Source organism: Lichenostomus cassidix, unplaced genomic scaffold, assembly GCF_008360975.1.
Source record: "Lichenostomus cassidix isolate B80296 unplaced genomic scaffold, HeHo_3.0 HiC_scaffold_35, whole genome shotgun sequence".
NCBI classification, from domain to species: Eukaryota; Metazoa; Chordata; class Aves; order Passeriformes; family Meliphagidae; genus Lichenostomus; species Lichenostomus cassidix.
Genome location: NW_028147256.1, coordinates 742,827 through 762,706, shown reverse-complemented (window position 1 = coordinate 762,706; position 19,880 = coordinate 742,827). Strand labels below are relative to the sequence as shown.

General features: G+C 43.5%; 1 protein-coding gene across 4 annotated transcripts; it reads right to left on the bottom strand.

The window, feature by feature from the left end:
• Positions 1–821: 821 nt before the first annotated feature.
• On the bottom strand, positions 822–18,601 carry BLVRB (biliverdin reductase B). 4 transcript variants are annotated; one of them, XM_085044171.1, is made up of 7 exons: positions 18,527–18,568; positions 15,373–15,457; positions 9,536–9,709; positions 7,890–7,979; positions 6,651–6,782; positions 1,720–1,748; positions 822–965 (listed from the first exon to the last, which is right to left on the bottom strand). In XM_085044171.1, exons 2-7 carry the CDS (start codon positions 15,452–15,454, stop codon positions 822–824), a joined length of 651 nt encoding a protein of 216 aa, XP_084900297.1. In that variant the 5' UTR covers positions 15,455–15,457; positions 18,527–18,568. The 4 variants fall into 4 exon arrangements, with proteins under 4 accessions (XP_084900297.1, XP_084900298.1, XP_084900296.1 ...); XM_085044172.1 differs by lacking the exons at positions 1,720–1,748; positions 18,527–18,568 and adding an exon at positions 18,580–18,601 and having other exon boundaries at positions 822–994; XM_085044170.1 differs by lacking the exon at positions 1,720–1,748 and having other exon boundaries at positions 822–994.
• Between the last annotated feature and the right edge of the window lie 1,279 nt (positions 18,602–19,880).

The following is a 19,880-nucleotide window of genomic DNA, read 5'->3' as shown; positions in this document are numbered from 1 at the left end:
AACTTAGGGAAAAATCAGGAAAAATGGGGGGAAATCGGGAAAAAATCAGAAAAAATCAGAAAAAATGGGGGAAAACTGGCAAAAAAATCAGAAAAAATGGGGAAAAATTGGGGAAAAATCAGGAAAAATGGGAAAAAATTCTGAAAAAGTCAGGAAAAATCAGGCAAAAATGGGGAAAATTGGGGAAAAAAATCAGAAAAAATGGGGGAAAATTGGGGAAAAATTTGAAAAACAATCAGAAAAATGGGGGAAAATCGGAAAAAAAATCAGAATAAATGGGGAAAAAATCCAGGAAAATGTCCTGATTTCCCAAAATTCCCAAAAACCCCCAGAACTCCCTACTCCTTGGGGTAATTGGGGAAAAATTGGGGGAAAATGGGAAACAATTGGGGGAAGAGAAGAAAAATTAGGAGAAAAATTGGGGAAAAAATTGGGGAAAAATCAGGAAAAAATCAGAAAAAATGGGGAAAAAATTGGGGAAAAATTGGGGAAAAAATTGGGGAAAAATTGGGGGAAAAATCAGAAAAAATGGGGAAAAATTGGGGAAAAAATCAGAAAAAATGGGGAAAAATCGGGAAAAATTGGGAAAATCCAAAAAAAATGGGGGAAAATTGGGGAAAAAATCAGAAAAAATGGGGAAAAATTGGGGAAAAATTTGAAAAAAATCAGAAAAATGGGGGAAAATTGGGAAAAAAATCAGAATAAATGGGAAAAAATTCTGAAAAAATCAGGAAAAATCAGGGAAAAAATCAGAAAAAAATGGGGAAAAATCCAGGAAAATCTCCTGATTTCCCAAAATTCCCAAAAACCCCCAGAACTCCCTACTCCTTGGGGTAATGCTGACTGACATAAACACTTTTCCCATCGAACTCAGATGTTTTCAGGCAGCTGAGCATGAAGTGTCCCAAATCCTTGGCGGAAATCACTCGGGAAGCTCCAGGACCTCCTGCAACTCCCACAGAAACCTCGTAGGAACCTGTGAGAGGTTTGTCCTCTGGGGAAAAAATGGGAAAATTGGAGTTTTCCTTTTTTTATTGGGGTTTTTCCACAGTTTTCCCCCATTTTTTGCCGTTTTTTCATAATTTTCTCCTTTTTTCCTGATTTTTTGCTAATTTTTCCTCCATTTTTCCCCATTTTTTCCCATTTTCTTCTGAACTTTTCCTGGTTTTCCCCAATTTTCCCCCATTTTCCCCCATTTTCCCCATTTTTTCCCATTTTTTGTCCCAATTTTCCCCATTTTTTGGTCCAAATTTTTCCCAATTTTTCGTCCTAATTTTTCCCCATTTTTCCTATTTTTCTTCTAGTTTTCCCATTTCTACCCAATTTTCCCCATTTTTCTTCCCATTTTCTTCCCATTTTTCCCCAATTTTCCCCCATTTTTTTCCTCAATTTTCTTCCCAACTTTTCCCAATTTTCTCCATTTTTCTTCCAATTTTTTCCCATTTCTCCCCAATTTTCCCCCAAATTTTTCCCATTTTTTCACATTATCCCCCAATTTTCTCATTTTCTTCCCAATTGTTCCCATTTTCCCCAATTTTCTCCCATTTTTTCCATTTTTTCCATAATTTTACCCTAATTTTCTCCAATTTTTCCACAATTTCTCCCCAATTTCTCCCCAATTTTCTCCCCAATTTTCCTCCCAATTTTTCCCCAATTTCCCCAAATCCTTGGCAGAAATCCCTCAGAAGCTCCAGGAGCTCCAGGAATTCCCACAGAAACCTCATAGGATCCTGTCAGGGGTTTGTCCTCTGGGGAGAAAATGAGAAAATTGGAGAGATTGGAGAGAATTCCTATTTTTTTCTGGTTTTTTCTGGGTTTTTTCTGTGGTTTTTCCACATTTTTTGCCATTTTTTCATCATTTTCTGTGCTTTTTTTCTGATTTTTTGCCAATTTTTCCTCCATTTTCCTCCATTTTCCTCCATTTTCCTCCATTTTTCCCCATTTTTCCCCACTTTTTCCCATTTTTGTCCCAATTTTCCCCCATTTTTTATCCTAATTTCCCCCCATTTTTCCCTATTTTTTCTCCATTTTTCAAATTTTCCTTCCCAATTTTTCCCATTTTTTTACCTCCAAATGTTCCCATTTTTCTTCCCCATTTTTCTTCCCAATTTTTCTGCATTTTTCCCTCCAAAATTTCCCATCTTCCTTCCCAACTTTTCCTGGTTTTCCCCAATTTTCCCCCATTTTTCCCCATTTTCCTTCCAATTTTTCCAATTTTTCCCATTTTTCCCCAGTTTTTCTCCAAATTTTTCCCATTTTTCTTCCCAATTTTCCCATTTTTCTCCCAATTTTTCTCCCAATTTTTTCCATTTTTTCCACAATTTCTCCCTGATTTTCCTCCAAATTTGTCTCATTTTCCCCAATTTTTCCACAATTTTGGAAACCTCATAGGAACCCATGAGGGGTTTGTCCTCTGGGGAGAAAATGGAATAATTGGAGAGATTTCCTATTTTTTTCCATTTTTTCCATTTTTTTCTGTGGTTTTTCCATATTTTTTGCTGTTTTTTCATCATTTTCTACGATTTTTTTCTGATTTTTCACCAATTTTTCCTCTATTTTCCCCTATTTTCCCCCATTTCCCCCCATTTTTCCCTATTTTCTTTCCCATTTTTCTCATTTCCACCCTTTTTTCCCAATTTTCCTCCAACTTTCCTCTGAATTTTCCCATTTTTCTTCCCAATTTTTCCCATTTTCCCCCACTTTTCCTTCGACTTTTTCACATTTTTCACATTTTCCCCAATTTTCACGTTTTTCTTCCCAGTTGTCCTCTGGGAAAAAAATGAGTTTTTCTGCTTTTTTCCAGTTTATTCCACAGTTTTCCCACATTTTTTGCTGTTTTTTCATCATTTTCTGCTATTTTTTTCTGATTTTTTGCCAATTTTTCCTCCATTTTCCTCCGTTTTTCATCCATTTTTTCCCCATTTTCCTGATTTTTCACCCAATTTTTTTCCCTTTTCTCCCATAATTTTCCCCATAATTTCCTGTTAATTTTTTTCCCAATTTCCCATTTTTTCTCCCCAATCTCACCAGCGATTTTCCCATAATTTTTCCCATTTTTTCCCCATTTTTTCTCATTTTCCCCCCAAATTTTTCCCTTTTCTCCTGGAATTTTTTCCCCTTTTCTCCCACAATTTTCCCCATAATTTCCTGTTAATTTTTTCCCCAATTTCCCATTTTTTCTCCCCAATCTCACCAGCGATTTTCCCATAATTTTCCCCATTTTTTCCCCATTTTTTCCCAATTTTTCTCCCAAATTTTTTCCCTTTTCTCCCACAATTTTTCCCCATTTTCCCCTCAATTTTCCCCATGATTTTTTCCCATTTTCCCATTTTTTCTTCCCAATCTCACCAGCAATTTTCCCCCAATTTTTCCCTTTTTTTTCTCCATTTTCCTGATTTTTCCCCCTTTTTTTCTCATTTTTTCCCCAAATTTTTCCCCTTTTCTCCCGGAATTTTTTTCCCTTTTCTCCCACCATTTTCCCCATAATTTCCTGTTAATTTTTTTCCCAATTTTCCATTTTTTCTCCCCAATCTCACCAGCGATTTTCCCATAATTTTTCCCATTTTTTCCCCATTTTTTCCCAATTTTTCCCCCAAATTTTTTCCCATTCTCCCACAATTTTCCCCATAATTTCCCCATATTTTTCCCCATGATTTTTTCCCATTTTCCCACTTTTTCTCCCCAATCTCACTAGTGATTTTCCCATAATTTTCCCCATTTTTCCCCCATTTTTTCCCAATTTTTCCCCAAATTTTCCTCCCAATTTTCCCCCAAATTTTCCCCAATTTTTCCCATTTTCCACTCACAATTTCCCCCAATTTTTCCTCCATTTTTTTTCTCATTTTCCCTCCAATTTTCCCCCATTTTTTCTCATTTTCCCCCCAATTTTTTCCCCATTCTCCTGGAATATTTTCCCCTTTTCTCCCACAATTTTCCCCATAATTTCCCCATATTTTCCCCATGATTTTTTCCCAATTTCCCAGTTTTTCTCCCATTTATTCTCTCACTCTCCAGCACTATTCAGCACATCACCAACTCTCAGCTCACCCAGAACTCCTAAGCATTTCCTCCATCCGGATCTCATTCACTCTCTCTGCATTTTCCCATTTTTCCCCTAAATTTCCTCCAATTTTCCCCAAATTTTCCCCCAAATTTCCCCAAATTTTCCCCAATTTTTCCCATTTTTCACTCCCAATTTCCCCCAATTTTTCCTCCATTTTTTTCTCATTTTCCCTCCATTTTTCCCCATTTTTTCCCCAAATTTTTTCCCTTTTCTCCCACAATTTTCCCCATAATTTCCCCATAATTTCCTGTTAATTTTTTTCCCAATTTTCCATTTTTTCTCCCCAATCTGACTAGCGATTTTCCCATAATTTTTCCCATTTTTTCCCCCATTTTTTCCCAATTTTCCCCCCAAATTTTTTCCCTTTTCTCCCGGAATTTTTTCCCTTTTCTCCCACAATTTTCCCCATAATTTCCCCATATTTTCCCCATGATTTTTTCCCCAATTTCCCATTTTTTCTCCCCAATCTCACCAGCGATTTTCCCCTAATTTTTCCCATTTTTCCCCCATTTTTTCTCATTTTCCCTCTGAATTTTTTCCCTTTTCTCCCGGAATTTTTTCCCCATTTGTCCCATATTTTTTCCCACGATTTTTTCCCAATTTCCCAGTTTTTCTCCCATTTTTCTCCCCAGCAATGTGAGGAGGCATCACCAACTCTCAGCTCACCCAGAGCTCCTCAGGATATTTTCCATCCGGATGTGATTTGCTGTCACTGAATTTTCCCCATTTTTCCCTCAATTTCCTCCAATTTTCCCCAAATTTTCCTCCCAATTTTCCCCAAATTTTCCCCAATTTTTCCCATTTTCCACTCCCAATTTCCCCCAATTTTTCCTCCATTTTTTTCTCATTTTCCCTCAAATTTTCCCCCATTTTTCCTCATTTTTCCCCCGAATTTTTCTCCTTTTCTCCCGGAATTTTTTCCCTTTTCTCCCACAATTTTCCCCATAATTTCCCCATATTTTCCTGTTAGTTTTTTTCCCAATTTCCCATTTTTTCTCCCCAATCTCACCAGCGATTTTCCCATAATTTTCCCCATTTTTTTCCCCATTTTTTCCCAATTTTCCCCCCAAATTTTTTTCCTTTTTCCCGGAATTTTTTCCCCATTCTCCCACAATTTTCCCCATAATTTCCCCATAATTTCCTGTTAATTTTTTCCCAATTTTCCATTTTTTCTCCCCAATCTCACTAGCGATTTTCCCATAATTTTCCCCATTTTTTCCCCATTTTTTCCCAATTTTTCTCCCAAATTTTTTCCCTTTTCTCCCCCAAATTTTCCCCATTCTCCCCTCGATTTTCCCCATGATTTTTTCCCAATTTCCCATTTTTTCTCCCCAATCTCACCAGCAATATTCCCGTAATTTTTCCCATTTTTCCCTCGTTTTCCCAATTTTTCCCCTGAATTTTTTCCCTTTCTCCTGGAATTTTTTCCCCATTCTCCCACAATTTTTCCCCATTTCCCCCTCGATTTTCCCCATGATTTTTTCCCATTTTCCCAGTTTTTCTCCCCAATCTCACCAGCGATTTTCTCCTAATTTTTCCCATTTTTTCCCCATTTTTCCTCATTTTCCCCCAAATTTTTCCCTTTTCTCCTGGAATTTTTTCCCCTTTTCTCCCACCATTTTCCCCACAATTTCCTGTTAATTTTTTTCCCAATTTCCCAGTTTTTCTCCCCAATCTCACCAGCGATTTTCCCATAATTTTCCCCATTTTTTCCCCATTTTTTCCCAATTTTTCTCCCAAATTTTTTCCCTTTTCTCCCCCAATTTTTCCCCATTCTTCCCTCAATTTTTCCCATGATTTTTTCCCAATTTCCCAGTTTTTCTCCCCAATCTCACCAGCGATTTTCCCCTAATTTTTCCCATTTTTTCCCCATTTTTCCTCATTTTCCCATAATTTTTTCCCTTTTTTCCTGGAATTTTTTCCCCTTTTCTCCCACAATTTTCCCCATAATTTCCCCATAATTTCCCCATAATTTCCTGTTAATTTTTTTCCCAATTTTCCATTTTTTCTCCCCAATCTGACTAGCCATTTTCCCATAATTTTTCCCATTTTTTTCCCCATTTTTTCCCAATTTTCCCCCCGAATTTTCCCCTTTTCTCCCGGAATTTTCTCCCATTTCTCCCACAATTTTCCCCATAATTTCCCCATATTTTTTCCCACGATTTTTTCCCAATTTCCCAGTTTTTCTCCCATTTTTCTCCCCAGCAATGTGAGGAGGCATCACAAACTCTCAGCTCACCCAGAACTCCTCAGGATGTTCTCCATCCAGATGTGATTTGCTCTCACTGAATTTTCCCATTTTTCCCCTAAATTTCCTCCAATTTTCCCCCTGAATTTTTTCCCATTTCCCTCGAATTTTTTCCTATTTTCTCCCTTTTATTATTTCCCATTTTCCCATATTTTTCCTCATGAATTTTTTCCCTTTTTTTTACTCATTTTCCCAGATTTTTTCCTATTTTTTTCCCGTGTCTTCCTGATTTTTCCCCCGAATTTTTCCCCTTTTCTCCCACAATTTTCCCCATAATTTCCCCATTATTTCCTGTTTGTTTTTTTCCCAATTTCCCATTTTTTCTCCCATTTTTCTGACCAGCAATGTGAGGAGGCATCACAAACACACAGCTCAGCCCAGAGCTCCTCAGGATTTGCTCCATCCGGATGTGATCAGCTGTCACTGCCCGCAGACGTTCCGGAACCTTCTCGGGATCCCACAGCAGGAAAGCTGGGAAATTTGGGGAGAAATTTGGGGATTTTGGGAAAATTTGGGGGAAATTTGGGGAAAATTTGGGGGAAATTGGGGGAAAAATGGGGAAAAATAGGGAAAAAAATGAAGGAGATTGGGGGAAAATGGGGAAAAATTGGGGGAAAATTTGGAGGAAAAATGGAGAAATTAAAGGGGAAATTTGAGGGAAATTGGGGATTTTGGGAAAATTTGGGGATTTTGGGAAAATTTGGGGGAAATTGGGAAAATTTGGGGGAAATTGGGGGAAAATTGGGGAAAAATAGGGAAAAAAATGAAGGAGATTGGGGGAAAATGGGGAAAAATTGGGGGATTTTGAGAAATTTTGAGGTGAAATTGGGGGAAAAATGAAGGAATTATAGAGGAAAATGGGGAAAATTGGGGTGAAATTGGGAAAAAATAGGGAAAAAAATCCAGAAAATTGGGGGAAATTGGGGAAAAATCGGGAAAAAACCAGGAAAACTTGGGAAAAAATCAGGAAAAATTGGGAAAATTTGGGAAAAGCTTTTGGAATTCCCAAATATTTTTTGGGAAATCTCATCTGAGAGACAAGAGACGACTTTGGGGAAATTGGGGAAAAATCAGAGAAAATTGGGGGAAAATCAGAGAAAATTGGGGTAAAATTTGGGAAAAATCAGGAAAAATCGAGAAAATTGGGGAAAATTGGGAAAATTTGCAAAAAATTGGGGAAAATTGGGGGAAATTTGGGGAAAACTGGCGAAAAATTCAGGAAAAACTGGGGAAAAATGGGAAAAAATTGTGAAAAATTGTGAAAAATTTGTTGGAAAATTGGGAAAAATTGTGAAAAAAATGTGGGAAAATTGGGAAAAATCAGGAAAAATCAGGAAAAATTTTGGAAAAAATTGGGAAAAAATTGGGAAAAATTTGTGGGAAAAATCGGGAAAATTTGAGAAAATTTTTGGAAAAATCGGGAAAAATTTAGGGAAAATGAGAAAAAATTGTGAAAAAATGTGAAAAATTGGGAAAAAATTGTGGGAAAAATTGGGAAAAATCAGGAAAAAATCAGGAAAAATCAGGAAAAATCAGGAAAAATATTTTGGAATCTTCAAATTTTTTGGGAAATCTCACCTGAGAGACAAGCGACGACTTTGGGAACTCCATGGGATTTCATTGCCTCAACAATGTTCTTGGTTCCCTCAGACATCACCGTGGTGGGACCTGCAGGGGGAAAAATTGGGGAAAAAATGGGGAATTTGGGGAGAAATCCCCAAAATTTGGGGAGAAATTGGGGAATTTTAGCGAGAAATTGGGGATTTTGGGGGAGAAATCCCCAAAGTTTGGAGAGAAATTGGGGAATTTTGGGGAAAAATTGGGAATTTAGGGGAGAAATCCCTGAAATTTGGGGAAAAATCCCCGAAATTTGGGAAGAAATTGGGGATTTTGCGGTAAATTGGGGGATTTTGGGGAAAATTGGGAATTTTAGGGGCAAATTTGGGATTTTGGGGAGAAATTGGGGAATTTGGGGGAGAAATCCCCAAAATTTGGGGAGAAATTGAGGCATTTTGGGGAGAAATTTGGGAATTTTGGGAAAAATTGGCGAAATTTGGGGAGAAATTGGGGAATTTTGGGGAGAAATTGGGGAAATTTGGGAATTTTGGGGAGAAATTGGGGATTTTGGGGAGAAATCCCTGAAATTTGGGAAGAAATTGGGGATTTTGGGGAGAAATTTGGGAATTTTGGGGGCAAATTTGGGATTTTGGGGAGAAATTGGGGAATTTTCAGGAGAAATTGGGGAATTTTGGGGGAAATTGGGAATTTTGGGGGGAAATTGGGAATTTTGAGGAGAAATCCCTGAAATTTGGGGAAAAATCCCCGAAATTTGGGAAGAAATTGGGGATTTTGGGGAGAAATTTGGGGAATTTTGGGGAAAATTGGGAATTTGGAGAGAAATTGTGGAATTTTTGGGGAAAAATCCCCGAAATTTGGGGAGAAATTGGGGATTTTGGGGAGAAATCCTGGGATGGGCTGGGGGTCCCCAAATGGGGTCAAAGGTCAAGAGGGGGAGGGGAAATTCACCCCAAAAGAGGTCAAAGGTCACCAGGGGTTCCCCAAAGTGGGGTCAAAGGTCACAAGAAGGTCCCCAAAGGAGGTCAAAGGTGAATGAGAATCCCAAAATGGGGTCAAAGGTCAAGTGGGAAATGGAAAATTCCACCTCAAAAGGAGGTCAAAGGTCACCAGGGATTCCCCCAAAATGGGGTCAAAGGTCACTTTGAGGGTCCTCAAATTGGGTCAAAGGTCACTGGAAGGTCCCCAAATTTGGGACAAGGGTCAATTCGGATTAGGTCAAAGGTCGCTGAAAGGTCCCAAAATGGGGTCAAAGGTCACTGGGGGGATGGGAAATTCCACCTCGAATGAGGTCAAAGGTCAAGGGCATCCCAGACAAGGTCAAAGGTCACGAGAATGTCCCCAAAATGGGGTCAAAGGTCACTTTGAGGATCTGAAAATGGGGTCAAAGGTCATTGAGGGTCCTAAAACTGGGTCAAAGGTCACTGTGGGGGTCCCAAAATGGGGTCAAAGGTCACTGGGGGGATGAGAAATTCCCCTGAAATGAGGTCAAAGGTCACAAGAAGGTTTCCTGAAAAAAGGTCAAAGGTCACGTGAAGGACCCCAAATGGGGTCAAAGGTCACCCAGGGGCTGTGAATTCTCCCCCCAAAGGAGGTCAAAGGTCACTGTGGATCTCCCAAAATGAGGTCAAAGGTCACCGAGGTCTCACCGAGGTCACTTCCTGTCCCCAGCAGGATCAGCACCCCCTGCTGGCCAATCACAGCCTCCGCCACGGCCACGTGATCTCTGACGTCACCGGTGAGCACGCGGGGGGGGGAGGGGCCGGCGGGGAGGGGGGAGGGGAGGCGAGAGGGATCTCGGACCAGAGCTGTGACCTGGAACCCTGGGCAGGAAGGGGTTAAAAATGAACCGAATTCACCCGAAATTCACCCGAAATTTGCCCAAAAAATCACACAAAATTCACCCAAAATTTACCCCAAAATCACCCAGAGAAACCTGGGGAGGAAGGGGTTAAGCATTCACCAAATTCACCCCAAAATTTACCCAAAATTTACATGAAATTCACCCAAAATTCACCTAGGGAAACCTGGCAGGGAAGGGGTTAAAAATTTAACCGAATTCACCCCAAATTCACCCGAAATTTACCCAAAATTTACAAAAATTTTACCCAAAATTCACACAAAATTTACCCAAAATTCACACAAAATTTATCCAAAATTTACCCAAAAGTCACCCAAAATTTACCCAAAATTCACACAAAATTCACATAAAATTCACACTAAATTCACACAAAATTTACCCAAAATTCACCCAAAATTCACCCAAAATTCGCACAAAATTTACCCAAAATTCACACAAAATTCACCCAAAATTCACCCAAAAGTTACCCAAAGTTCACCCAAAATTTACCCAAAATTCACCCAAAATTGACACAAAAATCCCAAAATTCACCCAGGGAAACCTGGCAGGGAAGGAAGGGGTTAAAAATGGGGGATTCGAACAGAATTTACAAAATTTGCACAAAATTCACCCAAAATTCATGGAATTCAACCTGAAATTTACCCAAAATTCCTGAATTCTTACAGGGAAATCAGAAATTCACCCAAAATTTGCACTGAGAGAACCAAAATTCACCCAAAATTCACCCAAAATTCCCAGAATTCTCCCCAAAAAAACCCCAAAATTCACCCAGAATTCCCAAAATTCACCCTGGGAGACCAAAATTAACTGAAAATTCATCCAGAATTCACCCAAAATTCACCCAAAATTCACCCAGGGAAACCCAAATTCTCCCAGGGAGATCCAAAATTCACAGAAAATTCCCAGAAAAACCCAAAATTCAGCCTGGGAGCCACAAAATTCTCACGGGGAAACCCAAAATTCACCCCAAATTCACACCAGAGTTCCCAAAATTCACCCAAAATTCATCCAAAATCCACTCCAGGACCCCAAAATTCACCCTGGAATCCCAAAATTCACTCCTGGAGCCCCAAAATTCACCCTGGAATCCCAAAATTCACCCAAAATCCACCCTAGGAGACCCAAAAACCACCCAGGGAAACCTAAAATTCACCCAAAATTCACCACAGGAGGCCAAAATTCACCCCAGAAACACCAAAATTCACCCCAAAATTCACCCCGGGAACCCCAAAATTCACCACAGGAGCCCCAAAAACCACCCAGGGAAACCTAAAATTCACTCTGGAGCCCCAAAATGCACCCTAGGAACCCCAAAATTCACCCAAAATTCTCCCAGGGAGACCGAAATTCACCCAAAATTTACCCCAGGAGACCCAAAAACCACCCAGGGAAACCTAAAATTCACTCTGGAGCCCCAAAATGCACCCAGAAATCCCAAAATTCACCATGGAACCCCAAAATTCACCCAAAATTCTCCCAGGGAGAACCAAAATTCACCCAAAATTCACTCCAGGAGACCCAAAAACCACCCAGGGAAACCTAAAATTCACCCTGGAATCCCAAAATCCACCTCGGGAGACCCAAAATTCACCCAGAATTCACCCTAGAAGACCCAAAATTCACAAAATTCACCCCAGAATTCCCAAAATTCACCCTGGAATCCCAAAATCCACTCAGGGAACCCCAAAATTCACACAGAAATCCCAAAATTCACCCCAAGAACCCCAAAATTCTCCCAGGGAGAACCAAAATTCACCCAAAATTTACCCCAGGAGACCCAAAAACCACCCTGGGACCCCAAAATTCATCCTGGGAACCCCAAAATTCACCCCAAAACCCCGAAGTTCACCCCAGGAGACCCAAAATTTACCCAGAAACCCCAAAATTCCCCCTAGAACCCCAAAATTCACCTCGGGAGACCCAAAATTCACCCAGAAACCCCAAAATTCTCCTGGGAAGAACCGAAATTCACCCAAAATTTACCCCAGGAGACCCAAAAACCACCCTGGGAAACCTAAAATTCACCCAAAATTCCCAAAATCCACCCTGGGAACCCCAAAATCCACCCAGAAACCCCAAAATTCACCCCAAAACCCGCTCAGGGGACCCCAAAATTCACCCCAGGAACCCCAAAATTCCCCCTGGAACCCCAAAAACCACCAAAATTCACCCCAAAATTCACCCAAAATTCTCCCAGGGAGAACCGAAATTCACAAAAAATCCACCCCAGGAGACCCAAAAACCACCCTGGAAAACCTAAAATTCACCCTGGAATCCCAAAACTCACCCCAGAAACCCCAAAATTCACCACAGGAACCCCAAAATTCACCTCAGGAACCCTAAAATTCACCCCGAAATCCACCCTGGGACCCCAAAAGTCTTCCAGGGAGACCCAAAATTCACCCAAAATCCACCCTAGGAGACCTGAAAACCACCCAGGGAAACCTAAAATTCACCCAAAATTCACCCAAAATCCACCACAGGAGCCCCAAAATCCACCCTGGGATCCCCAAAAACCCCAAAAACCACTCAGGGTACCCCAAAATTCACCCAGAAACCCCAAAATTCACCCCAGGAACTCCAAAATTCACCCAGGGAAACCTAAAATTCACCCAAAATTCATCCCTGGAACCCCAAAATTCACCCCAGAAACCCCAAAATTCTCCAAAAACCCTTCCCATCCCCCCCAAACCCTTATCAGCTCCCCAGATCCCCTAAAACTCCACCCGAAACCCTTATCAGCCCCAAAACCCACACCCACCCCACCCAAAAAACCCCAAAATCCTAATCAGCTCCGCCAGGCTGTTTGTCTCCTTCCCCCCATTGCCCCAAAACCCCAAATCCCAAATTCCTGCTGGTCCCAAAATCCCAAATTCCCTGAAAATCCCAATGATTCCCTAAAATCCTAAGGATTTCCTAAAAATCCCAATGATCCCCCAAAAATCCCATTGATTCCCCAAAAATCCCAGTGATTCCCCCAAATTCCTGTGACCCCAAATTCACGGAACTTCCCCCAAAAATCCCAATGATTCCCTAAAATCCTAATCATTCCCCCAAAAATCCTAATGTTTCCTTGAAAATCCCAGTGATTCCCCAAAAATCCTAATGACTCCCTAAAATCCTAAAGATTCCCTAAAAATCCTAATGATTCCCCCAAATCCCAAAGATTCCTCAAAATCCCAATAATTCCCAAAAAATCCCAATGATTCCCCAAATCCCAATAATTCCCAAAAAATCCCAATGATTCCCCCAAATCCCAAAGATTCCCTAAAAATCCCAAAGACTCCCCCAATTTCCCAGAAAACCCCAAATTCACAGAACTTCCCCCAAACCCCCAAAGATTCCCCCAATTCCCTGTGACCCCAAATTCCCAGAAAAAACCCCAAATTCCTCTAACCCCAAATTCACGGAACTTCCCCCAAAATCCCAATGATTCCCCCAATTCCTCATTTTCCCCAAATTTGGGATTTCCCCCATTTTTGGGATCCCCAAATCCCCAAATTCCTGCATTTTTATGGAGTCCCCAGTCACCCCAAATCCACCATTTTTGGGGATCCCAAATTACCCCATTTTTGGGATCCCAAAATCCCCCATTTTTGGGATTTTCCTCCCCATTTTTGGGGTTTTTTTTTCCCACTTTTGGGATTTTCCTCCCCATTATTGGGGTTTTTTTTTCCCCAATTTTTGGGATTTTCCTCCCCATTTTTGGGGTTTTTTTTTCCCACTTTTGGGATTTTCCTCCCCATTATTGGGGTTTTCCCCAATTTTTGGGGTTTTCCTCACCATTTTTGGGGGTTTTTTCCCACTTTTGAGGTTTTCCTCCCCATTTTTGGGGTTTCCCTCCCCATTTTGGGGTTTTTTTTCCATTTTTGGGGTTTCTCTCCCCGTTTTGAGGTCCCCAATCCCATTTCTGGGGTCCCAAATCCCCAATTTTGGGATTTTTCCCCATTTTGGGGGTTTTCCTCTCCATTTTTGGGGTTTTCCTCCCCATTTTTGGGTTCCCCGATCCCATTTTTGGGGTCCCAAATCTGCAATTTAGGGTTTTTTTCCCATTTTTGGGGTTTCCCTCCCCATTTTTGGGATCCCAAATCCCCAGTTTTGGGGTTTTTCCCCCATTTTGGGGGTTTTACTCCCCATTTTTGGGGTTTTACTGCCCATTTCTGGGTTTTTTCCCCATTTTTGGGGTTTCCCTCCCCATTTTGAGGTCCCCAATCCAAATTTTGGGGTTTTTTCCCAATTTTGGGGTTTTTCCCCACTTTTGGGGTTTTCCTCCCCATTTTTGGGTTCCCATCCCTATTTTTGGTTCCCCGATCCCATTTTTGGGGTTTTCCCCGATTTTTTGGGCTCCCAATCCCATTTTTGGGATCCCAAACCCCCAATTTTGGGGTTTTTCCCCATTTTGGGGTTTTTTCCCCATTTTTGGGGGTTTTTCCCCCATTTTTGGGGTTTCCCTCCCCATTTTGAGGTCCCCAATCCCATTTCTGGGGTCCCAAATCCCCAATTTTGGGGTTTTTTTCCCTATTTTTGGGGGTTTTCCTCTACATTTTTGGGGTTTTACTCCCCATTTTTGGGTTCCCAATGCCATTTTTTGGGTCCCAAATTCCCATTTATGGGGTTTTCTTCCCCATTTTTGGGGTTTTTTCTCCATTTTTGGGGTTTCCCTCCCCATTTTTCAGCTCCCATCCCCATTTTTGGGTTCCCCAATCCCAATTTTGGGGTTTTTTCCCCATTTTTAGGGTTTTTCCCCCATTTTTTTGGTTTCCCTCCCCATTTTTTGGGTTCCCAATCCCATTTTTGGGATCCCAAATCCCCGATTTTTGGGTTTTTTCCCCAATTTTTGGGTTTTTTTCCATTTTTGGGGTTTCCCTCCCCATTTTGAGGTCCCCAATCCCATTTCTGGGTTCCCAAATCCCCAATTTTGGGGTTTTTCCCCATTTTGGGGGTTTTCCTCTCCATTTTTGGGGTTTTACTCCCCATTTTTGGGTTCCCCAATCCCATTTTTGGGGTCCCAAATCTGCAATTTAGGGGTTTTTTCCCATTTTTGGGGGTTTTCCCCCCATTTTTTGGTTCCCAAATCCCCAATTTTGGGGGGTTTCCCCACTTTTGGGGGTTTTCCCCCCATTTTTGGGTTTTTCCCCCATTTTTTGGTTCCCAAGTCCCCAATTTTGGGGTTTTTCCCCATTTTTGGGGGTTTTTCCCCATTTGTGGGTTCCCAAATCCCCAATTTTGGGGTTTTTTCCCATTTTTTGGGGTTTTTTACCCATTTTGGGTTCCCCAATCCCATTTTTTGGGTTCCCATCCCCATTTTTTGGTTCCCAAATCCCCATTTTTGGGTTTTTCCCCCCAGTTTTGGGTTTTTTCCCCGATTTTAGGTTTTTCCCCGGTTTAGAGTTTTTCCCCATTTTGGGGTTTTTTCCCCATTTTTTGGTTCCCAAATCCCCAATTTAGGGTTTTTTTCCCCCATTTTTGGGTTTTTTCCCCATTTTGAGGTCCCCAATCCCATTTTTGGGTTCCCTGATCCCATTTTTGGGGTTTTTCCCCATTTCTGGGTTCCCCAATCCCATTTTTTGGTTCCCCAATCCCATTTTTGGGGTCCCAAATCCCCATTTTTGGGGTTTTCCCTACCCTGCTCCAGCGCCAACCCCAAAGTTGCTTTTCCAGTCCTTCCGGTTGCCCCAAAAATGGCGATTTTCATCCCATCAGCCATCGCCTGGGGAGCGAGCGGGATTTGGGATTTTGGGGGTTTGGGATTTGGGATTTTGGGGGGTTTGGGATTTGGGGTTTGGGACTTGGGCTTTGGGGGTTTTGGGGTGTTTGAGGGATTTGGGGGGTTTGGGGTTTGGGATTTAGGGATTTAGGGATTTTGGGGTTTTGGGATTTGGGATTTTGGGGTTTTGGGGTTTGGGATTTGGGATTTGGGATTTGGGATTTTGGGATTTTGGGGGTTTGGGGGGTTTGGGGTTAGGGATTTGGGGTTTTGGGATTTAGGATTTTAGGGTTTGGGATTTGGGGTGTTTGGGGTTTGGGGTTTGGGATTTGGGGTTTGGGACTTGGGGTTTGGGGGTTTTGGGGTGTTTGAGGGATTTGGGGGATTTGGGGTTTGGGATTTAGGGATTTTGAGATTTTGGGGTTTTGGGATTTTGGGGTTTGGGGTTTGGGGTTTGGGGTTTGGGATTTTGGGGTTTGGGATTTGGGGTTTGGGGTTTTGGGGTTTGGCGTGTTTGGGATTTGGGATTTTGGGGTGTTTGGGATTTGGGATTTGGGATTTTGGGATTTTGGGATTTTGGGGTTTTGGGATTTGGGATTTTGGGATTTGGGATTTGGGGTTTGGGATTTGGGATTTGGGGTTTGGGATTTGGGATTTTGGGGTGTTTGGGGTTATTGGGATTTGGGATTTTGGGATTTGGGGTTTGGGGATTTTGGGGGTTTGGGGTTTGGGATTTGGGGTTTGGGATTTGGGGTTTGGGATGTTTGGGTTTGGGATATTTAGGATTTGGGGTTTGGGATTTGGGATTTTGGGGTGTTTGGGGTTATTGGGATTTGGGATTTTGGGATTTGGGGTTTGGGGATTTTGGGGGTTTGGGGTTTGGGATTTGGGGTTTGGGATTTGGGGTTTGGGATGTTTGGGTTTGGGATATTTAGGATTTGGGGTTTGGGATTTGGGATGTTTGGGGTTTGGGGTTTGGGATTTGGGGTTTGGGATTTGGGGTTTTGGGGGGTTTGGGGTTTAGGATTTTGGGGTTTGGGATTTGGTGTTTGGGGTGTTTGGGGTTTGGGATATTTGGGATGTTTGGGATTTGGGGTTTGGGATTTGGGACTTGGGGTTTGGGATTTGGGATTTGGGGATTTGGGGTTTGGGATTTGGGATTTTGGGGTGTTTGGGATTTGGGATTTTGGGATTTTGGGATTTTGGGGTTTTGGGATTTGGGATTTTGGGGTTTTGGGATTTGGGATTTTGTGATTTGGGGTTTTGGGATTTTGGGGTTTGGGGTGTTTGGGGGATTTGGGGTGTTTGGGGTTTGGGATTTTGGGATTTTGGGATTTTGGGGTTTTGGGATTTTGGGGCTTTGGGATTTGGGATTTTGGGGTTTGGGATTTAGGATTTTGGGATTTGGGATTTGGGGTGTTTGGGATTTGGGGTTTGGGGGGTTTGGGGTTTGGGATTTGGGGTTTGGGATTTGGGGTTTGGGATTTGGGGTTTGGGATTTCAGGATGTTTGGGGTTTGGGATGTTTGGGGCGTTTGGGATTTGGGGTTTGAGGTTTGGGATTTGGGATTTGGGATGTTTGGGGTTTGGGGTTTGGGATTTTGGGGTTTGGGGTTTTGGGGTTTTGGGATTTTGGGATTTGGCGTTTGGGGTATTTGGGATTTGGGATTTGGGATTTTGGGGTTTGGGATTGTGGTCGCGACTGGGACTTGTACTGGACCAGAACTCGGATTGGATCAGGATTGGGATTGGGGTTAGGGTCGGGATTGGGGTCAGGACTGGCCAGGGATTTGGATCAATATTGGGATTGGGGTTGGGGTCAGGATTGGGATCGATATTGGGATCGATATTGGGGTCAGGATTGGGATCGATATTGGGATCGATATTGGGATCAATATTGGGATCAGGCTCTGCACCGGGACAGGGACCGAGAGCAAAACCGAAACAGGGACTGGGATTGGGGTCGGGATCGGACTGGGATCGGGATCGGGATCGGGACTGGACCGGCTGCACCGGGATCGGGATTGGGATCGGGATTGGGATTGGGATCAGGGGCTGCACTGGAATTGGGATGGGAATTGGGACCAGATTGGGATCGGCAGTAGGACCGGGAGCGGGATTGGGATTGGGATCAGAGCTGGGATTGGGATGAGGGTTGAAACCAGAACCGGGATCGGGATCGGGGTTGGGATTGGGATCGGGATCGGGATCGGACCGGGATTGGGATCAGCACGGGGACTGGGGTCGGGATTGGGGTCGGGGTCGGGGTCAGGTTTGGGATCGGGGTGAGAGTCGGGATTGGGGTCGGGTCTGGGGTCGGGATCGGCACCGGGACAGGGACTGAGAGCGAAACTGGGACTGGAACCGAGATTGGGATCGAAACCGGAACCGAGACCGGGATTGGGGTCAGCGCCGGGATTGGGATCGGGATCGGGATTGGGATTGAGATTGGGATTGGGATTGGGATTGGGATTGGGATTGGGATTGGGATTGGGATTGGGATCGGGATTGGGATTGGGATCGGGATCGGACCGGGATTGGGATCGGCACCGGGATTGGGATTGGGATTGGGATTGGGATTGGGATTGGAATCGGGGCAGAGATCAGCACCGGGACCGGAGCGGGAGTGGGATTGGGATTGGGATCGGGATCGGACCGGGGATCGGGATCGGGATCGGGACCGGAGCTGGGATCGGGGTTGGGGTCCAGATCAGATCGGGGTTGGGGTCGGGATCAGGATTGGGATTGGGTTTGGGATCGGGATTGGGATCGGCACCAAACCGAGGCGGGATCGGGATTGGCGGGTCGGGATTGGGGTCGGGATCAGCACCTGATTGGGACCGGGATCGGGATCGATACCGGGATCGGGGTCAGGATCGATACCGGGGTCGGGGTTGGGATCGAAACCGGATTGGGACCAGAATCGGGATCGATACCGGGATCGGGGTTGGGATCAGATCGGGATTGGGATCGGGAGCGGAGCTGGGATCGGGGTTGGGATCGATACTGGGATCGGGATCGGGATTGGGATCGATATCGGGGTCGGGATCAGGATCGGGATCAGGATCGATACCTGTATTGGGATCGATATCGGGATCAGGATCAATACCGGCTCAGGATCAATACCAATATCGCGATCGCTGTCGCTGCCGCGACTGCTGTGAGTTTCGGTCACAGCAGGGGCGGAACTGGGATAAACTGGGCGGGACTGGGAGGGGATTGGGAGGGACTGAGATAAACTGGGAGGGAACTGGGCGGGACTGGGAGGGAACTGGGCGGGACTGGGAGGGAACTGGGCGGGACTGGGAGGGACTGGGCGGGACTGGGAGGGAACTGGGAGGAACTGGGCGGCACTGGGCGGCACTGGGAGGGAACTGGGATGAACTGGGAGGGACTGGGAGGGAACTGGGAGGAACTGGGAGGGACTGAGATAAACTGGGAGGAACTGGGATGAACTGGGCGGCACTGGGCGGTTCGTATCGCGCCGCTCCAGCCTGGTGTGATCTTCTCGGGGCTCTGAATGATCCCAGCGCGGTTTGTCCCAGTTTATCCCAGTTTATCCCAGTTTATCCCAGTTTATTCCAATCCACACAATCCCAGTTTATCCCAGTTGATCCCTGTTGATCCCAGTATCATCCCAGTTTATCCCAGTATGATCCAATCCACACAATCCCAGTTTATCCCAGTTTGATCCGAGTTTATCCCAGTTTATCCCAGTTTATCCCAGTTTATCCCAGTATGATCCAATCCACACAATCCCAGTTTATCCCAGTTTGATCCCAGTTTATCCCAGTTTATCCCAGTTTATCCCAGTTTATCCCAGTGTGATCCAATCCACACAATCCCAGTTTATCCCAGTATGATCCCAGTTTATCCCAGTTTATCCCAGTGTGATCCCAGTTTATCCCAGTTTATCCCAGTTGATCCAATCCACACAATCCCAGTTTATCCCAGTTTATCCCAGTATGATCCAATCCACACAATCCCAGTTTATCCCAGTTTATCCCAGTTTATCACAATCCCAGTTAGTCCCACTGGGTGGGAAATCCCAACCCTGTAAGGGAACACTGGGAATGGGATAGACTGGGAAAACTGGGATAATGGGGAAAATTATAATGGGGAAAATGGGATAACTGGGATGCGGGAAAATGGGGGAAACTGGGATAATGGGGAAAATGGGAAAATGGGATAACTGGGATAATGGGAATAATGGAATAACAGGGGAAATGGGATAATGGGGAAACTGGGATAATGGGAATTCCGGGATAATGAGGAAATTGGGATAACAGAAGCTCCAGGATAAGAGAAATTTGGGATAAGAGAAATTTGGGATAATGAGGAAATTCTGGGATAACGAGGAAATTTGGATAATGGGAATTTGGGGATAACAGAAATGTGGGGATAATGGGAATTTTGGGATAATGAGG

What these genes read in the sequence shown, in the direction of transcription:
- BLVRB (XM_085044172.1), bottom strand. Translation starts at nt 15,454, where the DNA reads ATGGCTGATGGGATGAAAATCGCCATTTTTGGGGCAACCGGAAGGACT. An exon ending in GGGGTTGGCGCTGGAGCAGG is followed by an intron (nt 9,710 to 15,372) that starts GTAGGGAAAACC and finishes CTTCCTGCCCAG; the next exon opens with GGTTCCAGGTCACAGCTCTG. An exon ending in GATGCCTCCTCACATTGCTG is followed by an intron (nt 995 to 6,650) that starts GTCAGAAAAATG and finishes TTTTTTCCCCAG; the next exon opens with AGGACAAACCTCTCACAGGT.